At 56.8% G+C, this 15,291-nt stretch overlaps 4 protein-coding genes across 4 annotated transcripts; all 4 read left to right on the top strand.

Annotated features, from left to right (window-relative positions):
• The first annotated feature begins 2,668 nt into the window (after positions 1-2,668).
• B0T15DRAFT_525798 (O-methyltransferase-domain-containing protein) lies at positions 2,669-4,772 on the top strand. Its single transcript, XM_062868870.1, has 4 exons — positions 2,669-3,150; positions 3,231-3,357; positions 3,449-3,912; positions 4,022-4,772. Exons 1-4 carry the CDS (start codon positions 2,829-2,831, stop codon positions 4,321-4,323), a joined length of 1,215 nt encoding a protein of 404 aa, XP_062724750.1. The 5' UTR covers positions 2,669-2,828; the 3' UTR covers positions 4,324-4,772.
• Positions 4,773-5,076: 304 nt separating this feature from the next.
• On the top strand, positions 5,077-7,028 carry B0T15DRAFT_124331 (ICE2-domain-containing protein). The gene is made up of 2 exons (XM_062861678.1): positions 5,077-6,066; positions 6,129-7,028. The coding sequence occupies exons 1-2, from the start codon at positions 5,545-5,547 to the stop codon at positions 6,915-6,917; spliced, it is 1,311 nt and encodes a 436-aa protein (XP_062724749.1). The 5' UTR covers positions 5,077-5,544; the 3' UTR covers positions 6,918-7,028.
• Positions 7,029-8,442: 1,414 nt separating this feature from the next.
• B0T15DRAFT_124311 (uncharacterized protein) lies at positions 8,443-9,469 on the top strand. Its single transcript, XM_062861677.1, has one exon. The coding sequence runs from the start codon at positions 8,587-8,589 to the stop codon at positions 9,253-9,255; it is 669 nt and encodes a 222-aa protein (XP_062724748.1). The 5' UTR covers positions 8,443-8,586; the 3' UTR covers positions 9,256-9,469.
• Positions 9,470-10,297: 828 nt separating this feature from the next.
• On the top strand, positions 10,298-14,881 carry B0T15DRAFT_124263 (P-loop containing nucleoside triphosphate hydrolase protein). Its single transcript, XM_062861675.1, has 2 exons — positions 10,298-14,338; positions 14,431-14,881. The coding sequence occupies exons 1-2, from the start codon at positions 10,384-10,386 to the stop codon at positions 14,706-14,708; spliced, it is 4,233 nt and encodes a 1,410-aa protein (XP_062724747.1). The 5' UTR covers positions 10,298-10,383; the 3' UTR covers positions 14,709-14,881.
• The last annotated feature ends 410 nt before the right edge of the window (positions 14,882-15,291 follow it).

Below are 15,291 nucleotides of genomic sequence, written 5' to 3'. Positions count from 1 at the left end.
ACACCCCCATCTCCCCCAAGAAGCAAGGCACACACGAATGCACAAGCCCATATCGCCCATTCCGTCTTCTTTCGTCGGATGATGTCTCCGATGGGAGTGATACCTGAAAAGGTTCAGGACCTGACCCGAACATTGCTCATTGGTCGCCATCGCCATCCCGGTTCCTCTGTTCCATTTCCCCAGGTACCCAGTAAGATGGGTTTGGATGCAGCCCTATCCGCTGGGAGCCTGGGAATCCGAACTTGGCTGAGATTTCCATTCCCGTTTTTTTAGCTCGCTGAAGTGCTGTCATCAAGTTGGAGGTTGACAACTCGGCGCCTTGGTTTGCTTCAGCTGCATGCAATATGGTGTGTTGCATCGCTGCTCCTGTTCTGAAGTTTGCCACTTTGAGGTGTCGTGGCCGGTTTTGTCCCCTTTTCTGCCGTCATCTATAAGGTAGCATGCTATGGCCACATTAAATGATACAGGAAAACCGTGGGACCACCACATAATTTGTCACAACTAAATAGGAGAGTATGTAATTTGAACACTGCTCTTCTAATTCAACGCCTAAATCGAGCTGTAATGAGAAATGAGTATGAGCTCTATGCTATGGTAGGGAAGTAGCATGTTCGTGGCCGAATTCGTATTGTGTTGGTCTAAGCAACTGGGTTTCCTGTATCATTTAATGTGGCCAGAGCGTGGGTAGCTCGAGGGCAGGTATAAGAGTACCTCCGTCCTCCCGCCCACACCATCACCCAACATTTTTTTTTTTTTTTGAAATCCTGTTCTGAAGTAGGATTACTGGTAATCCTTGCATGATTCGAGGCTGACTGTCAATCTCACGTCATGTATTGTACAATAAAGAGGTAAGCACACTGTTGTGCAGCCTCATTGCCGATTTCTATCCATACATAGGACATAGTCCCAAGTCCTCGTTTTATGAGATACTGCTGGGTCAACTTGCTGATCGTCGTCTTTTGTTTTGTCCCGGATCCTGGAACAGATCATTCTTGCGGCCAATCGTGTGATGAATTAAAGAAGGGGGCCAGCCACAACGGGTTTCCCATCCGCCTCGTTCCAACACGACGCCACTTCCTCCGTAGACTCCTTTGCGTCTCTGGGCTTGTGCTCAGTACATTGTGTATGAACGCCATCTTGGTTGATCCCAGTTCTGGATATGTCCCGCTTGGCGATTCCGTCCTGTTGCTCTCTTTCCGACTGCAAGTTGAGCCTCAGCCTATCTGTAACTCCATAGCGAGGCGTGATGGGCCGAAAGATCGACAGCACGTTCCTGTGACCTGACAGTGTCTTCAATGCGTAGGATATGGTCCTCCAGCATGTGAACTATGCACAGGCGCTAACACCATTTTTCACCCACCACTGTTCCCTCCTGGTTGGTTGAAAGTAGAGCCTCAGGATATCTCGTCGAAACAGACCTCTCATCGGGGGCTTCGGTATTAAGGTAGCTCTGATCTAGGGAAAGTTCCCATGCCGGTAGTTTTGAAATCCACTTTGAAAACATACTATCAACGTCTATGTACAGTACTTATGCCCATATAATTTGATGCCCACATTTATGGTGCGAGAGGATCAGTAAGTTCTGCCTATGCTACTGTAATCAAGAGATATCCCCAGGGTGTCACACGCTAGGTTTTCAAGTTGCCTTATTAATGTACCCATCAACACGGAGCTCTTTACCTCGTCGTGCCTGTCTGTGAAGAGGGATAATATGGCCTAGCCTCCTTCAGGGTACAGGACGGACGGAGTGAATAACAGATGCCTAGCCAGGGCTGGAGGATCTGCCTCTCCTACTTTACCTATTCTTCCTTTATGTGAGGCGGCAGACGATCTCTATGCATTACCTCGCCAGCCTCCTCGGGTGTTGTTGGTGGTCTGTATCCAGTGGAGACATGTGAGGCGAAGAGATCGGCAAGGAAGGGCGGACCGTGCGGGGGTTATGGAGTAGTCTCAACTTTCTTATATGCTCGTGGTGGTCTGAACTTTGGTTGTTCACATCGGAGGATCGACGAGGTTGCCATGTGTTGTGACTTGTGGTAGATAGACTCAAGAGCCCCTGTTCCTGAGGCAAGCGATAGCAGTGCGGGATGAAGAACGAAAGAGTAAGATGATATCTCGTGTGCTGGTCAGGGTCAGGGGGAAGGATGATAGTGGAGGATGCAGAACTCATAATATTTATATGAGCTAATGGTCATCGGCGAGGTTCCAGGAGTCCAGGACAAATGGTGAGATACTTATTATGCTCGGTAAATGTATGTATGTGCACATCCAGAGGCAGCCACATGCATAGCGGGCTCAACGGCCCAACAGCCCATATCATCATGGCCAAGCAACTTCAGAAAATTCTCACTCCAGAAAATTTACATCTGCGGCGCCAGGCCTGTTAGTACCATCCACAGCTACGTGACGTTGGAAACACACCGTCACAGCGTATCAAGATCCTTCCGTGTCCGCGGGTCAGACTCGGTCGGTCTATGGCCTTGTCTAAGGGGGAGGTGGGTGTTGTATAACACGGGCGCCATAAGCATGTGATGCTAGGGTGCTAACACCTTGTTGAACTTTCACTGGTTCAAGACTCTGCTGGAGTGGCGATACCGGACTCGGTCTCTGGCCCTGACACGGACTCGGTCGACTGCCTTGAATCCGGACTCGGTCTACGGCCTTGTATCCGGACTCGGAGTTAGGAAATAAAATGCAAAACCCCCCCAGTACATAACCCGTGGAATAAATATCCAGGGCACAGCTCTTCTTCGAAGCTTTTGAGTTTAAGTCTGCTGGCGCGATCACTGTTTTATCTTTCTTCTCTTGCCAAAGCGTCCTGCTTCACCATGGCATCGCCACTCGCAGACACTCTCGATGCACTGGCCCAGAGGTTGGCCGAGACCGCGCAGGCTCTGCGGTCCGGCAATCTATCCCTTGAGACGGACATGCAGCAGCGGATGGGCCTGATCGCGGCCGGTACCGACCTTATCGACGCCGTCAGCCTGCCCCACGACAAGGTCCTGCTGTGGCTACCACAGTTTACCCACATCACCTCCATTCGCCTGTTCATCAAGTGGAAGGCCTTCGAGAAGATCCCCACGGGCGACGGTGCGGATACCTCGTACGCCGAACTGGCGGCGCAACTGGGCGCCGACGTGTCGCTGATCAGTAAGGCATTGGCTACTTCTGTCTCTCATGAAAAATCCGTCCATCCATCCAGGTCTGAGCTCATGGCGGGGGTTCCCTAGCACGTATCGCACGACCACTCGTGGCCAACGGCACCCTCAAGCAGACCGGCGCCGATCGCATCGCACACACGACCTTCTCCGCGATGCTCGCCACACCCAATTCCATCTGGGCCATGGTGCAACTTGCGTAAGGACGAACTATTGATAGCACCTTAATACAGCACACCCTTCCCTGTTGAACCAAGCTTTTGTTACTAACCAACACGCCCCCGCGCAAGGTTCGATGACCAGCTGTCCTCTTACGTCGCCATGCCCAGGTATTTCGACCGGTTCGGCCTCGCCGCCGAGCCCATGGACCGGCTGCAGAGCGTCCTAGCCTTCTCCGAGGGCCGCCTCGGCGCCACCGTCTGGGAGATCGCCAACAGTTCCGAGCAGCGACTTCGCGTCTTCATGCTCGCCATGGCCGCCGTGGAAGAGCAACTGCCCGCAATCGGGGACTATGATCTCGGCTGGGCCGTCCAGGAGGCGAGCAGATCTGCCGATCGGGCGCTTGTGGTCGACGTGGGCGGCGGCAAGGGGCAGGCGCTCAAGGGGATTTTCAGGGCCACGCCGGGACTTCCGCGGCACCGATGCGTGCTGGAGGATCTGCCCGAGGTGGTCGAGGCGGCCGGGCGGGATGATGCCGAGCTGGCCGGTGTGCAGATGGTCGCCGTGGACTTCTTCAAGGAGCAGCCTGTCAAGGGTAAGTCTAACAGCGCTTCGAACCAGTACATATGTTGTATATGCATTCAGCATTTCATGCTGGGAGTGAGTGCATGCGTGAGTGAGTGAGTGAGCTAACAGGTTTTCAGGGGCCCTGGTTTACTACATCCGCCGCTGTCTCCACGATTACTCTGACGAGGAATGTGTCAAGATCCTGCGCCACATCTCGTCGGCCATGGTAGCCGACAGCAGGCTTCTGATTGTCGAGATGCTGTTGGGCGACCGGCCATCGGCGCTCCAGGCGGCCATGGACATGGCAATGCTCACTCTCTCTGGCAAGGAGAGGACGCTGGCAAACTTCGAGGACATTACTGGAAGGGCCGCGCTCAAGATCACCAAGGTGTCTGAGATTCCGGGCGGCAGCGCTGTCATCGAGTGTGCTCTGGCATGATGTGGTCCAATGCTCGGTGTTTGTATCTCTCTTTTTGTTAGGAGACCAGATGGGATGACGAAAAGGCTGATAAGCGCAACCAAATGCGGATGGAGACACAACATTCCAGTGATCGATCGATTGTATGAATTGGAACAATGGAGCCCGTGTGCGGTCTTGATTTGAGGGGTGGATGCTGAATCACGGTCCTGATGAGTGACGCCACACCCGTTCCTGTCCCTATTTCCCTCTAGTGTAGTGTGGCATCCAGCTGATGATGACCACCTCAACTTCAAAACTGTCATGAATATGATGTCGTGATCGACAAAGGTTCTTCGCGGCTGGCTGCCTATCACATGTCACAGACGAACGCCAAGACTGCAAGCGCATGCATAAACTGAAGCGGGAGCTGCAAGCTGAGCTCATTCTACGGTTTACATGCATCCGTGCCTTGCGTCAACGAAACCGTGGCACATGGCCACACACCAACGACAGCATCAGATAAGTCCTCCCTTACCATCACGAGGGAAGAAATCTTCGAATTTGTTGGCCATGCCAGCGATCCGTTCCCCAGAGCTGTTTACGCCATTTGATCGGGTCACGTTGCAGTCGGGCCAAGCTGCAGGTGCAAGGGACACGTGAAGATAACAGCTGCTGAGTGGGCACCACAACCTAAATTTTGGCGACGCCAGCTCGTTCTGGACACGGTGGGCAACGAAACCTAGGCCACATCAGACTCCCCAGAGAAAACTGGAATACCAACCTACGGCGGATTGAAGACTTCTGCGGCAACTGCCTGCGTACTCAGTACTCTTAAGACTACTCACCCGCCCTCCTTCAAGAGTTGCGCAAATATTCAGCCTCGCCAGGAACAAATGGGCCAGGAACTGATATTTCGAACCATTGACGAATCGCTTCGCCCGAGAGGTCCCTAACGCAACGCAACCCCCATCGCGCCATTGCCTTCACCGCCTCTAGCCCACGAGCCAACGGAACCCTCGATCAATTTTCGATCGCTAGTTGACGTGGTAAAGCTTGCGTCCAACCGTCGCTCCCATTCGAGCATCCATCGGACCCCCACCACACCTTGAACAGTGGGTGCACAGTGCCGAATTTGGCCTGTCACTCTGAGCAACCCCGCCGGCGGTTCTGCCACGATCGATAATCGCCAGAATACACACAAAATAAACCCTCCTCGCTGACCCCGGCTGCCGGGCGTCACATCACGAGTGCGCCGCAACAATGTGGTGGCTTATCAACGCTTGCTCGAGCGCTATCTTCCTGCTCAGCATCGTCCTTTCGATACCCATCGCCTTCGATGTTGGGGGCCGCGATGCCGGGCTGGCCTACTCGCTCTCACTCTTCCTCTTCTACCTCTTCTACAGCATCAGCAAACTGCTGACGCCGGAGAAGTCGCGGATACGCTGGTTCTTCAAGAGCCTGGTGGGCCTGTCGCAGTGGATCGTCATCCCTACGCTGCTGATCTGGTCGCTCAACCGGTTCTCGGTCGATGCGGGGAGCACTGGTTGGGTATCACGGACCTTTTCCCACATCACATCGACGCACCACAAGACATGGAAGCAGTGGTTCTTCGGCCAGGAAGGGTTCGTCGAGACGGTGGCCCTGGGCGCTTGGGACAAGACGCTGAGCTATTCGAGCCCCGTCTTCCAGCTGCTGGAGGGCTTCTGCAGCTTGTTGGTTATCCAGGCCGCTGGCCAGATTACGAGGTGGCTCGTCAACCGCGGCAGGAGTGACACATGGGTGGTGAGCAACTCCCTGATTTGAATTCTTGAGAGAATATGCCCATCGCTGACTTTCGATTTCAGATCGTTCTCCTTGTCTTCTCCAGTTCCATATTCTCCAGTGCCGCATATTTCCTGTGGCGCGTTATTTCGTTCCCCCAGGTCAGCAATCTCGATGCCACTTTGATTGGCGTTGCCATGACCTCTGCCGCTTTTCTGTGCGCCTTTGGTATTGCCAGCGGCCGCGGCAATCCCGTCGAGTCCTCCCTCCTCTTCGCCTACGCCGTGCTCTGCGTCTACCAAATTTTCACCGATTACCAGCCGTCACCTGAGGCCGCGGCCGCCGCAGAACAAGCGGCGGCAGCGCAGCCCGACTTCCCGCCGCTACCCCCTATCATCATGGCCTCATACTCGACTTTGATGCACATGCTGAGCAACCTCCCCTCAGCTGTGAACTCATCCTTCCAATTCCTCTATGCCGCCTTTCAAACCATCACTCCCAGCGTCATAATCTCACTAACATACCGTATCATTGTTTTCTACTGCGCCACGAGGATCATCCCAGCCGTTAGGGAATTGGGGGCCACGGCGATCATGGAGGAGCCCACTCTGGAGGACACGGAAGGTGCGAACCGCCTGATCGGATTCCTCAGCTGGTTCTCGCCGTCCATGCTCATCGCCGTCTACACGAGCCTGCTCCTGCAGCATTTCAGCGTCTCCAGCGGTGACGATGCCGGATGGACATTACGGGCTGGGGACGCCGGCGGCAGCACATGGCGGTGGGTCAACATTGCGGCTACGATGGGGTTGTATGCTGTGGAGTTGTACCTCGGAGGGGACGGGGACGGTGGCGCCCACTGGAAGACGGACTAAGAAGGATAACCCCCAAACATGACATGATCATGGAATCGGCACGTGTCATCCTGCACCCAAGGCTCAGGGACACTGCGATTGAAGTGAATACAGCGCCAGAAGGGCCGGAATGAGTAACCGGACATGCGATCAGAGAAGACAGAAAGATGCAAATCGGGAGCGGAGCGGAGAGGAGCGATACCCAAGAGCAAAGATTCACAGGCAGAGTGGCCAGCCAGGATTTAGGGCGCAGTGGGGAGGAGAGGGAGCGGACGAGTCGATGGGAACGAACGCGACGGAGATTGGCGAGATGATCGCCTCGACGCGAAACTCATACTCCAGGGGATGCCGGCTTGCGGGCGGCGGTCCATGCGATGGGTCAACGACGTCTTGGGCCTTCTAGATCTATACGTCTTTTGCATTTTCTTTTGTCTTGGCAGCATCCAGAGATCACGGGATAGGGAGCAAAAAAAAGGGACACTGGGATGGGAGCACTGGTAATGATAGACAGGCACCGGCAAATGCACACACAGCGAATGGCGTTCTTGGATTATGGGACGTTGCGACTGCGGCGGGTTCGGTTTCCGCGTTCCATCTTACACCAATTCAGGGGGCTCTTCCGTGTCCCTTATGCCGGACAGTCTGGTGTGGGTTTTCGGTGGGTGTAGCTGTAAAATACAGTACGCATCTTTCGTATGTGTGCTCGCTTTGTCAACGGTGCGATCTGCTTGATTCCCTCATGCGTAAAGGTTTTCACTCTATAGGGGCGGTCGATAACAGTGCTGAGAGGAGAGCTGGGTTTGGGCGTTCCTTTGTACGACCTGTAAACAGCTTCAATAAGGGGCAACTCTGCTGAACTTTGGCACCCTCTATTCGATGACTGGTGCCAGCTCAGCTTTCAAGCCAGCGGCAACTTGACATACCTACCCTTTGCACCCTATAAAATTCCAGAACTTTGGTCTACGACACGCGGTCAAGGCTTCTTGACACGGCGTTTACTTCCTAGTTTTTCCGGGACTCTACATACATCATGATGCAGCCAGCGCAGCATGCGGATTATATTAGCCGCAGCACAACACTTAGCTGATCAGTGACAATAACGTCATCCTTTTGAGCTGCACTGAGTGATCATTAAGCGGTGCCGGCGCAACAAACGACATCCACCGAATTGGATAAAAAAAGCCAAAAAAATAAAATACAAATGAAAATTATGAAAATACCAATTGATGTAACTAAATCGAGGGGCTGAAAACAAACTACTAAAAAGGCCATTTTGTTCTTCGCCTGTGCTATCCTGGCACCCCCGGCTGGCAACTTCGTCAAACAACCCTCCTTCCCTATTTTCCTAATGAACAACCTTAACCGCAACACATCGCAGCGGTGACAGGACTGCGCACCCATCTTCCATTGTCAGGACACTGCATATCGTCCATAGCGCACTTCCAGATTACCTACTTGGGTGCATCACTAGACCGACGGGCAGCACCTCAACAGGCCAAGCAACACACACACACACAGAGACGCGTCTCCAAGACGCGCCGCAGCAGCGCGCGCTCTTCATTCACCGCACCAGCTGCAGTGCACAATCTTACCGCAGCGACGGCCCCAACAGCAGTGGACGGCAAGAAAAGCCGGCACACACACACACGCGCGCGTATCAACCCAGGACACGCACAACATAAAAAACGCCATGGCATCCACCCCACCGTCCGCTTCCGCCGACCAACCGGTAAAGCGCAAGCGTGGCCGGCCGCCGCTGTCACCCTCCCAACGAAAGTCCAAGCCTGTCCCGACGGGGCGTCCCCGCGGTAGACCCAAGGGGAGCGGGGTCAAGAAAACTAGTATTACCAAAACCACCACCAACAGCAGCAGCGCGGCGGCGGCGGCGGTGGCGGCGGGTGCCACCTCCAACCAAACCACCCCCAAGCGCGGCCGGGGCAGACCCAGAAAGGACGAGAGCAAACTGCTCCAGGCTGCGCTCGACAACGAGAAAGAGAAGAAGGAAGAGCAGCCCGCTCCTGCTACGCCGGCGAAACAGGACGACGGCAACGGCAACGGCAACGGCGAAGGTGATGGTGCTGGTGGTGCTTCGTCGACTGTCAAGCGGGGCAGGGGACGGCCGAAGGGATCGGGGAAGAAGAAGACTGCTACTAGTACTCCGACTGCGACTGCGACTGCGACGGGCACAGCTAAGCGGAAGGTCGGCGTCACCACGCCTGCGCGGGGCGGGCCGCGGAGGGGGAGGAGGTCGCTTGATGGGCCTGGGTCTGCGGTGAAGAATGTGGAGGTGGAGGATCAGGGTGAGGAGGAGGAGAATTATGATGATCACGAGGAGGAGGAAGAAGAAGGGGAGGAGTAAGCTGGAGTGTTTGGCTGGAGGAGGGGAAAGGGGGGGAAGGGGTTCGCACTCCCAGCAGCGGAAATTAATGCGTCTGCTAGTTTGCTGAGCTGGCAGGGCTACAACTCTGCAGCTTGAGCTTATGGCGCTCTCGCTTTCTGTCGTCGGTTGGGGCGATAGTCCTAGGGTCTTAATGCAGGCGGGGAGAGAGGATACACTTAACCCTAGCTGAAGCGACGCTTTCCCTACCGCTCTTGCAATGGAACTTGCGAGTGGCTTTGCAGGCTGGCATCAGATACCTCACGTATGGGTGCTACATGCCTACCCGGAGAAGAAACAACGCGCTTCGTTGTGTGTTGCTCACACTATGAACTCACTACGAGGATAACGGTGATAGTGACAGTGATAGGGTGTTCCTCGCTGAAAATACATGTATTGTGCATATGTAGATGGTAGAGCACATGACCACTTCCGAAACATCTCCTCGCTCGGACTACCTACCTAATTCTACCATCTGCTATTCTCAGTTTCGCATGTTTAGACACCTCTCCTTTACTTGCCCAGTACCCTCTCCTCGTGGTCTTTTGAACGCACCCCGTTCTGCCCGGTGCGATGCCCTTGACACTTCCAGGGTCACATTTCACTTTCTAGTATATTATGGCTCCGAGGCGGAAGTTTCCAGTCTAATATTCTCTTCAAAAAGACTGATACAACCAGTCCCAATGTGCAACTCCAACCTCCACTCGACTCGCTTGTGTAACATGGCCGAGTTGTCGAAGGCGTCGTCTTATGGACCGGGGTGCGATAAGATAAGAACCCCAGTCGCCACTTCAGGGGGGGTTTTCTTTCACTGCTGCCAAGAACCTCTGTGACGTTCACTCACAAGCAGCCAGCCCAGCCTGAGTGCTCACAAACACTTCACAACTGCGTCCGAACTCTTGCTGCTCGTTCCAGTGAGACTCGACCATCTTACTTAGACGTTCATGATTGCCATGGCTCACTGCGCAGCTGCAATTTCAGCTTCGGGATCCCTTGCTGCGGCGTGAATGGTCCTCACCAACTCACCACCGTTCATAGACGAAATTTAGGACGCAAAATCCAAGGGGGCGGAGGTCAACGTCAAACACCAAGATATCTTCCACACCAAAAATGGCGAAAAAGGGCAAGAACACGAGCAGCGCCCCGGCGCCGACTCCGGCTCCAGCAGTTGGCAAGTCCAACAACAAGAAGGATGCCAAGAAGCCACCAGCCGAAGGCGACTTCATCGTCTTCACCAACTCGGATAAAGACCGCAAGGGACGACGAGGAGGCGGCGGCGGCGGCGGACCCTCCAATCCCGGCAACAACAGCAGCAGCAGCAGCAATACCGCCAACGCCCCGGATGGCGGCAACGCAGACGGACCCCCCCGGCCAACGGCGCGGCAACTGATCGGCGGGGCCTCCTGGACGGGGAAGCTTCCCGTTAACCTGCTGTCAGAGCACTGCCAGCGGCAGAAGTGGGAAAAGCCGGACTACCACACGATCAAGACCAAGGAAGGCTTCTCGGTGCTGGTCAGCCTGGCGGCCAAGAACCCCAAGACCAACGAGGTCACCAAGCTGCCGCCCTTCAAGCTGCCGCCCTCGCACGTGCACCTGGCGTTCAAGCCGACGGCGCTCGAGGCGAAGCATTTCGCGGCCACGTACGCGCTGTACCGCGTGTGCAGCATGAAGAACCTGCACCTGACCCTGCCGCCGGACTACAAGGCGCTGTGGAAGGACTTCGAGGCGCTGAAGAAGGCCGACGTCAAGGAAGGGCGCGCGTGGATGTACGAGGCCGATCCGTTCCAGGCGGCGCGCGAGCGCGACGAGGCGAAGGCCGCGGCCGAGAAGAAACGCGCGGCTGCGCAGGCCCAGGCGCAGAAGGCTGCTGCCGACGGGGCGGGGCAGCCGGGGCCGGCTTTCAGGGGAGGAGGAGGAGGAGGGAATGTGATGAGGGGATGGGCGACGGTGCCCAAGATTGAGATGGGCAATAAGACGCGGTCGCAGCTCGAGGACCTGCTGCGGCGCGAGACGCTGTGGAACCCCCACGGCGTGGTCATGACGCCGGCGCAGAAGGGGGCTGTCGTGCGCGAGTTCAAGGAGCTCGGCTTCCGGCAGAGCCACGTCGAAGAGGCGGTCGAGGAGTGCAAGGACCGCGAGGAGACGCTGGAGTGGCTGCTGGTGCACATCCCCGAGGACGATCTGCCGAGGTGGGCCCTGCCGGAGCGGTACAGCGCCGGAGTGACCGTGGCGGCCACCGATCTGCGGAGGGAGGGCGTGATTCAGCGTCTGTCGCAGTCGGGCTACTCGGTCGATCTCTGCCGCAGGATCCTCGACGCAAACGGCGGCGACGAGGGCAGGGCCGCTGAGGCGCTGCAAGGGCTGCTGCTGTCCAGCGGATCAGGTGGCCGAGATGTGCCTCAGGAAGAGGAGGTCGAGTCGTGGAGGAGTCCGGACGAGTCTTGGGACGATGAGATGGCCACGCTCGAGGCGAGCTTTGGAGACAAGTTCTCGCGCACGTCCGCCGAAGTGTGCCAGATACAGCTCGAGTCGGTGGCGAACGGGCGCAATACCGATGTCGAGACGTACCTGCAGTTCAGAAAGTCGCCGCAGTATCCCTCGCAGGTCATCTTGTCCATCTTGGCGCCGCTGCCGGCGTACATCAAGCTGAGCGTCATCAAGAAGGCGCTCGCTTATGCCAGCGAGTCCCTGCAGGGAGAGGAGATGAAGATTTACTTCCTCGTCAGCTGGGTGCAGGAGAACATCAATGAGATCATCGAGAAGCCAGGCGCTCTCCGGGATGTGGCTGCCGTGTCCTCAGCCGCGTCCGAAGAGCCGGCCGCTGTTGTTATCAGGCGGGCACGGAGACGGCCCCGATACCCAAAGCCAATCAACTGGACGCCGAATCCCCAGAGCAGACAAGAGTGGTTGGCACGGACGGAGGCGCCAGGCTACAAGAAGATGCTTTCCCAGCGGGAGCGGCTGCCGGCGTGGCAGGTCAGAGCCGATGTGGTCCAGACTGTGATGGAAAACCAGGTCACCATCATCTCCGGAGAGACCGGTTCCGGCAAGTCTACGCAGTCCGTCCAGTTCATCCTGGACGACCTGTACAGCAGAGGGCTCGGCAACGGGGCGAACATCGTCGTGACGCAGCCGCGCCGAATCTCGGCCCTCGGCCTTGCCGACCGTGTCGCCGAGGAGCGGTGCACGCAAGTCGGCCAAGAAGTGGGCTTCTCTATCCGTGGCGAGACTAAGACGGGGCCGGACACCAAGATCACCTTCGTGACCACTGGCGTTCTGCTCCGACGCCTCCAGACGTCCGGCGGCCGAGTGGAGGACGTGGTGGCTTCGCTGGCCGATGTCAGCCATGTTGTGATCGACGAGGTCCACGAGCGCAGCTTGGATACCGACTTCCTGTTGAGCATCGTCCGCGATGTGCTCTACAAGCGGCGCGATCTGAAGCTCGTCTTGATGAGTGCCACCCTTGACGCTGCGTCGTTCCGGGACTACTTCATGGCGGACGGACAGGACGTCACGGTTGGCATGGTCGAGATCTCGGGCCGCACCTATCCGGTGCAGGACTACTACCTGGATGATGTGATCCGTATGACGGGCTTCAGCGTCGGGAACAGGAATGACAACGATTACTACGACGACGGGTTTGGCACCCCTTCCGGCGAGCAGCAGACGGACCCCGTCAACAAGATCATCCAGAAGCTTGGCACGCGTATTAACTATGACCTGCTCGTGGAGACGGTCAAGGGCATCGACGAAGACCTGTCGTCGATGCAGAAAGCCGGCGGCATCCTGATCTTCCTGCCCGGCGTGGCCGAGATCAGCCGCGCCTGCAACGCGCTGCGGTCAGCCCCCTCGCTCTACGTGCTCCCTCTTCACGCGTCTCTGGAGACCCGAGAGCAGAAGAAAGTCTTCTTCCCGCCGCCGCCCGGGAGGAGGAAGGTTGTTGTGGCCACCAACGTGGCCGAGACGTCCATCACCATCGACGACATTGTCGCCGTCGTCGACAGCGGGCGCGTCAAGGAGACCTCCTTCGACCCGGCCAACAACATGCGCAAGCTCGAGGAGACATGGGCGTCGCGGGCGGCGTGCAAGCAGCGGCGCGGGCGTGCGGGCCGTGTGCAGGCCGGCAAGTGCTACAAGCTCTACACGCGCAACCTTGAATCCCAGATGGCCGAGCGGCCCGAGCCCGAGATCCGGCGGGTGCCGCTCGAGCAGCTCTGTCTCGCCGTGCGCGCCATGGGCATCCGCGACATCGGCCACTTCCTCTCGCGTGCGCCGACGCCGCCCGAAGCCACGGCGGTCGAGGGCGCCATCGGCATGCTGCGCCGCATGGGCGCGCTCGACGGCGACGAGCTGACCGCGCTGGGCCAGCAGCTGGCCATGATCCCCGCCGACCTGCGCTGCGGCAAGCTGATGGTCTACGGCGCCATCTTCGGCTGCCTCGACGACTGCGTCACCATCGCCGCCGTCCTGAGCACCCGCAGCCCCTTCCTGTCGCCGCCCGACAAGCGCGATGACGCCAAGCAGGCCAAGATGCGCTTCGCCCGCGGCGACGGCGACCTCCTCACCGATCTGCGCGCCTATCAGGAGTGGGACGCCCTGGTGGTCGACCGCTCCGTCCCGCAGCGCCGCGTCCGCCAGTGGTGCGACGAGAACTTTCTGTCCTTCCCGACCCTCTCCGACATCGCCTCCACGCGATCGCAGTACTACACCTCCCTTTCCGAAATGGGCATCATCCCTCCATCATCATCGCCCTCATCATCGTCAGTTCCAACAACAACAACTTCTTCTTCCACCCCGCTGCTCCGCGCCCTCACCGCCTCGGCCTTCTCCCCGCAGATCTGCCGCATCCAGTTCCCCGACAAGAAGTTCGCCACCTCGGTCTCGGGCGCCGTCGAGCTCGACCCGGAGGCCAAGACCATCAAGTACTTTTCCGAAGACCACGGCCGCGTCTTCATCCACCCGTCCAGCACCCTGTTCGACAGCCAGGGGTTCTCGGGCAATGCCAGTTTCCTGAGCTATTTCACCATGATGAGCACCAGCAAGGTGTTTATTCGGGATTTGACGCGTATGTCTTTGCTTTTTTTTTTCCCCTTCTCTCTTCCTTAATAGTTTGATATGAAAGACAAGACACTAACTAAAAAAATTGAAAAAATTCAGCATTCAACGCCTACACCCTCCTCCTCTTCGCCGGCTCGGGCATCACCCTCGACACCCAGGGCCGCGGCCTGCTCGTGGACGGCTGGCTGCGCTTGCGCGGCTGGGCCCGCATCGGCGTGCTGGTCTCGCGTCTCAGGGGGGTCATTGATCGGCTGATTGAGCGGCGGGTGGAAGGCAGCACATCATCATCAGCAGCAGGAGCAGCAGGAGGTGCGAGTGAGAGCGAGATCATCAGGCTCGTGACGCGGCTCATTGAGCTGGATGGGCTTGACGCTTGATGTGGGGTCGGTCTTAATGCATATATATGCGCGTGTAGTATGGTATAGAAGAGAAGAAGGATGGTGAGCATGACGGTAGAAATGACTATGGTAGATTATAGTGTGGTACGTGGTGGTGGTGGTGTGAGGAAAAGCCATCGGAATCTAGATGCATGCGTACATGGGATACCGTATAGACTCGCGCTAAAAATAAGACAAGTATAATAAAAGGAGGTTGATCCAGATTCTTCGGAGGGGGAGGGGAGGGGGCGATCTTCTGTACTGTACATGCATTACTGGAAGACATGATAAGTGAGGCCATAGCGGGTGTCTTCCCATCAAATCTGAGCTTGACTGGTAGAGGCTATGGAAGACAGAGAAGTAAGCACAACTCGACGAGTCTTATTAGGAATGGAGGGCACGCTGGTCCCATGTAGTGACCGGTACACGTGGCCAGAGATCCTCGCTCAAGAATATCGCCCTGTTCCGCAACTCATATCTAGGACCTCTCTACATGTAAAGTTTGAACCGAGTTTGGCCTTGTGCTCTGGGCAGATAATTATAGCATCGACATATTTTCCGCGCCTCTCCGGCACAAATCAAA

This window comes from Chaetomium strumarium, assembly GCF_033439665.1.
Source record: "Chaetomium strumarium strain CBS 333.67 chromosome Unknown B0T15scaffold_2, whole genome shotgun sequence".
Classification (NCBI taxonomy): Eukaryota; Fungi; Ascomycota; class Sordariomycetes; order Sordariales; family Chaetomiaceae; genus Chaetomium; species Chaetomium strumarium.
The sequence above is the reverse complement of the archived record's forward strand: the minus strand, read 5'-3'. Positions and strand labels throughout refer to the sequence as shown.

What these genes read in the sequence shown, in the direction of transcription:
- B0T15DRAFT_124331 (XM_062861678.1), top strand. Translation starts at nt 5,545, where the DNA reads ATGTGGTGGCTTATCAACGCTTGCTCGAGCGCTATCTTCCTGCTCAGC. An exon ending in GCAGGAGTGACACATGGGTG is followed by an intron (nt 6,067 to 6,128) that starts GTGAGCAACTCC and finishes TTTCGATTTCAG; the next exon opens with ATCGTTCTCCTTGTCTTCTC.
- B0T15DRAFT_124263 (XM_062861675.1), top strand. Translation starts at nt 10,384, where the DNA reads ATGGCGAAAAAGGGCAAGAACACGAGCAGCGCCCCGGCGCCGACTCCG. An exon ending in GTTTATTCGGGATTTGACGC is followed by an intron (nt 14,339 to 14,430) that starts GTATGTCTTTGC and finishes GAAAAAATTCAG; the next exon opens with CATTCAACGCCTACACCCTC.
- B0T15DRAFT_124311 (XM_062861677.1), top strand. Translation starts at nt 8,587, where the DNA reads ATGGCATCCACCCCACCGTCCGCTTCCGCCGACCAACCGGTAAAGCGC.
- B0T15DRAFT_525798 (XM_062868870.1), top strand. Translation starts at nt 2,829, where the DNA reads ATGGCATCGCCACTCGCAGACACTCTCGATGCACTGGCCCAGAGGTTG. An exon ending in CGCCGACGTGTCGCTGATCA is followed by an intron (nt 3,151 to 3,230) that starts GTAAGGCATTGG and finishes GGGGTTCCCTAG; the next exon opens with CACGTATCGCACGACCACTC. An exon ending in CAAGGAGCAGCCTGTCAAGG is followed by an intron (nt 3,913 to 4,021) that starts GTAAGTCTAACA and finishes ACAGGTTTTCAG; the next exon opens with GGGCCCTGGTTTACTACATC.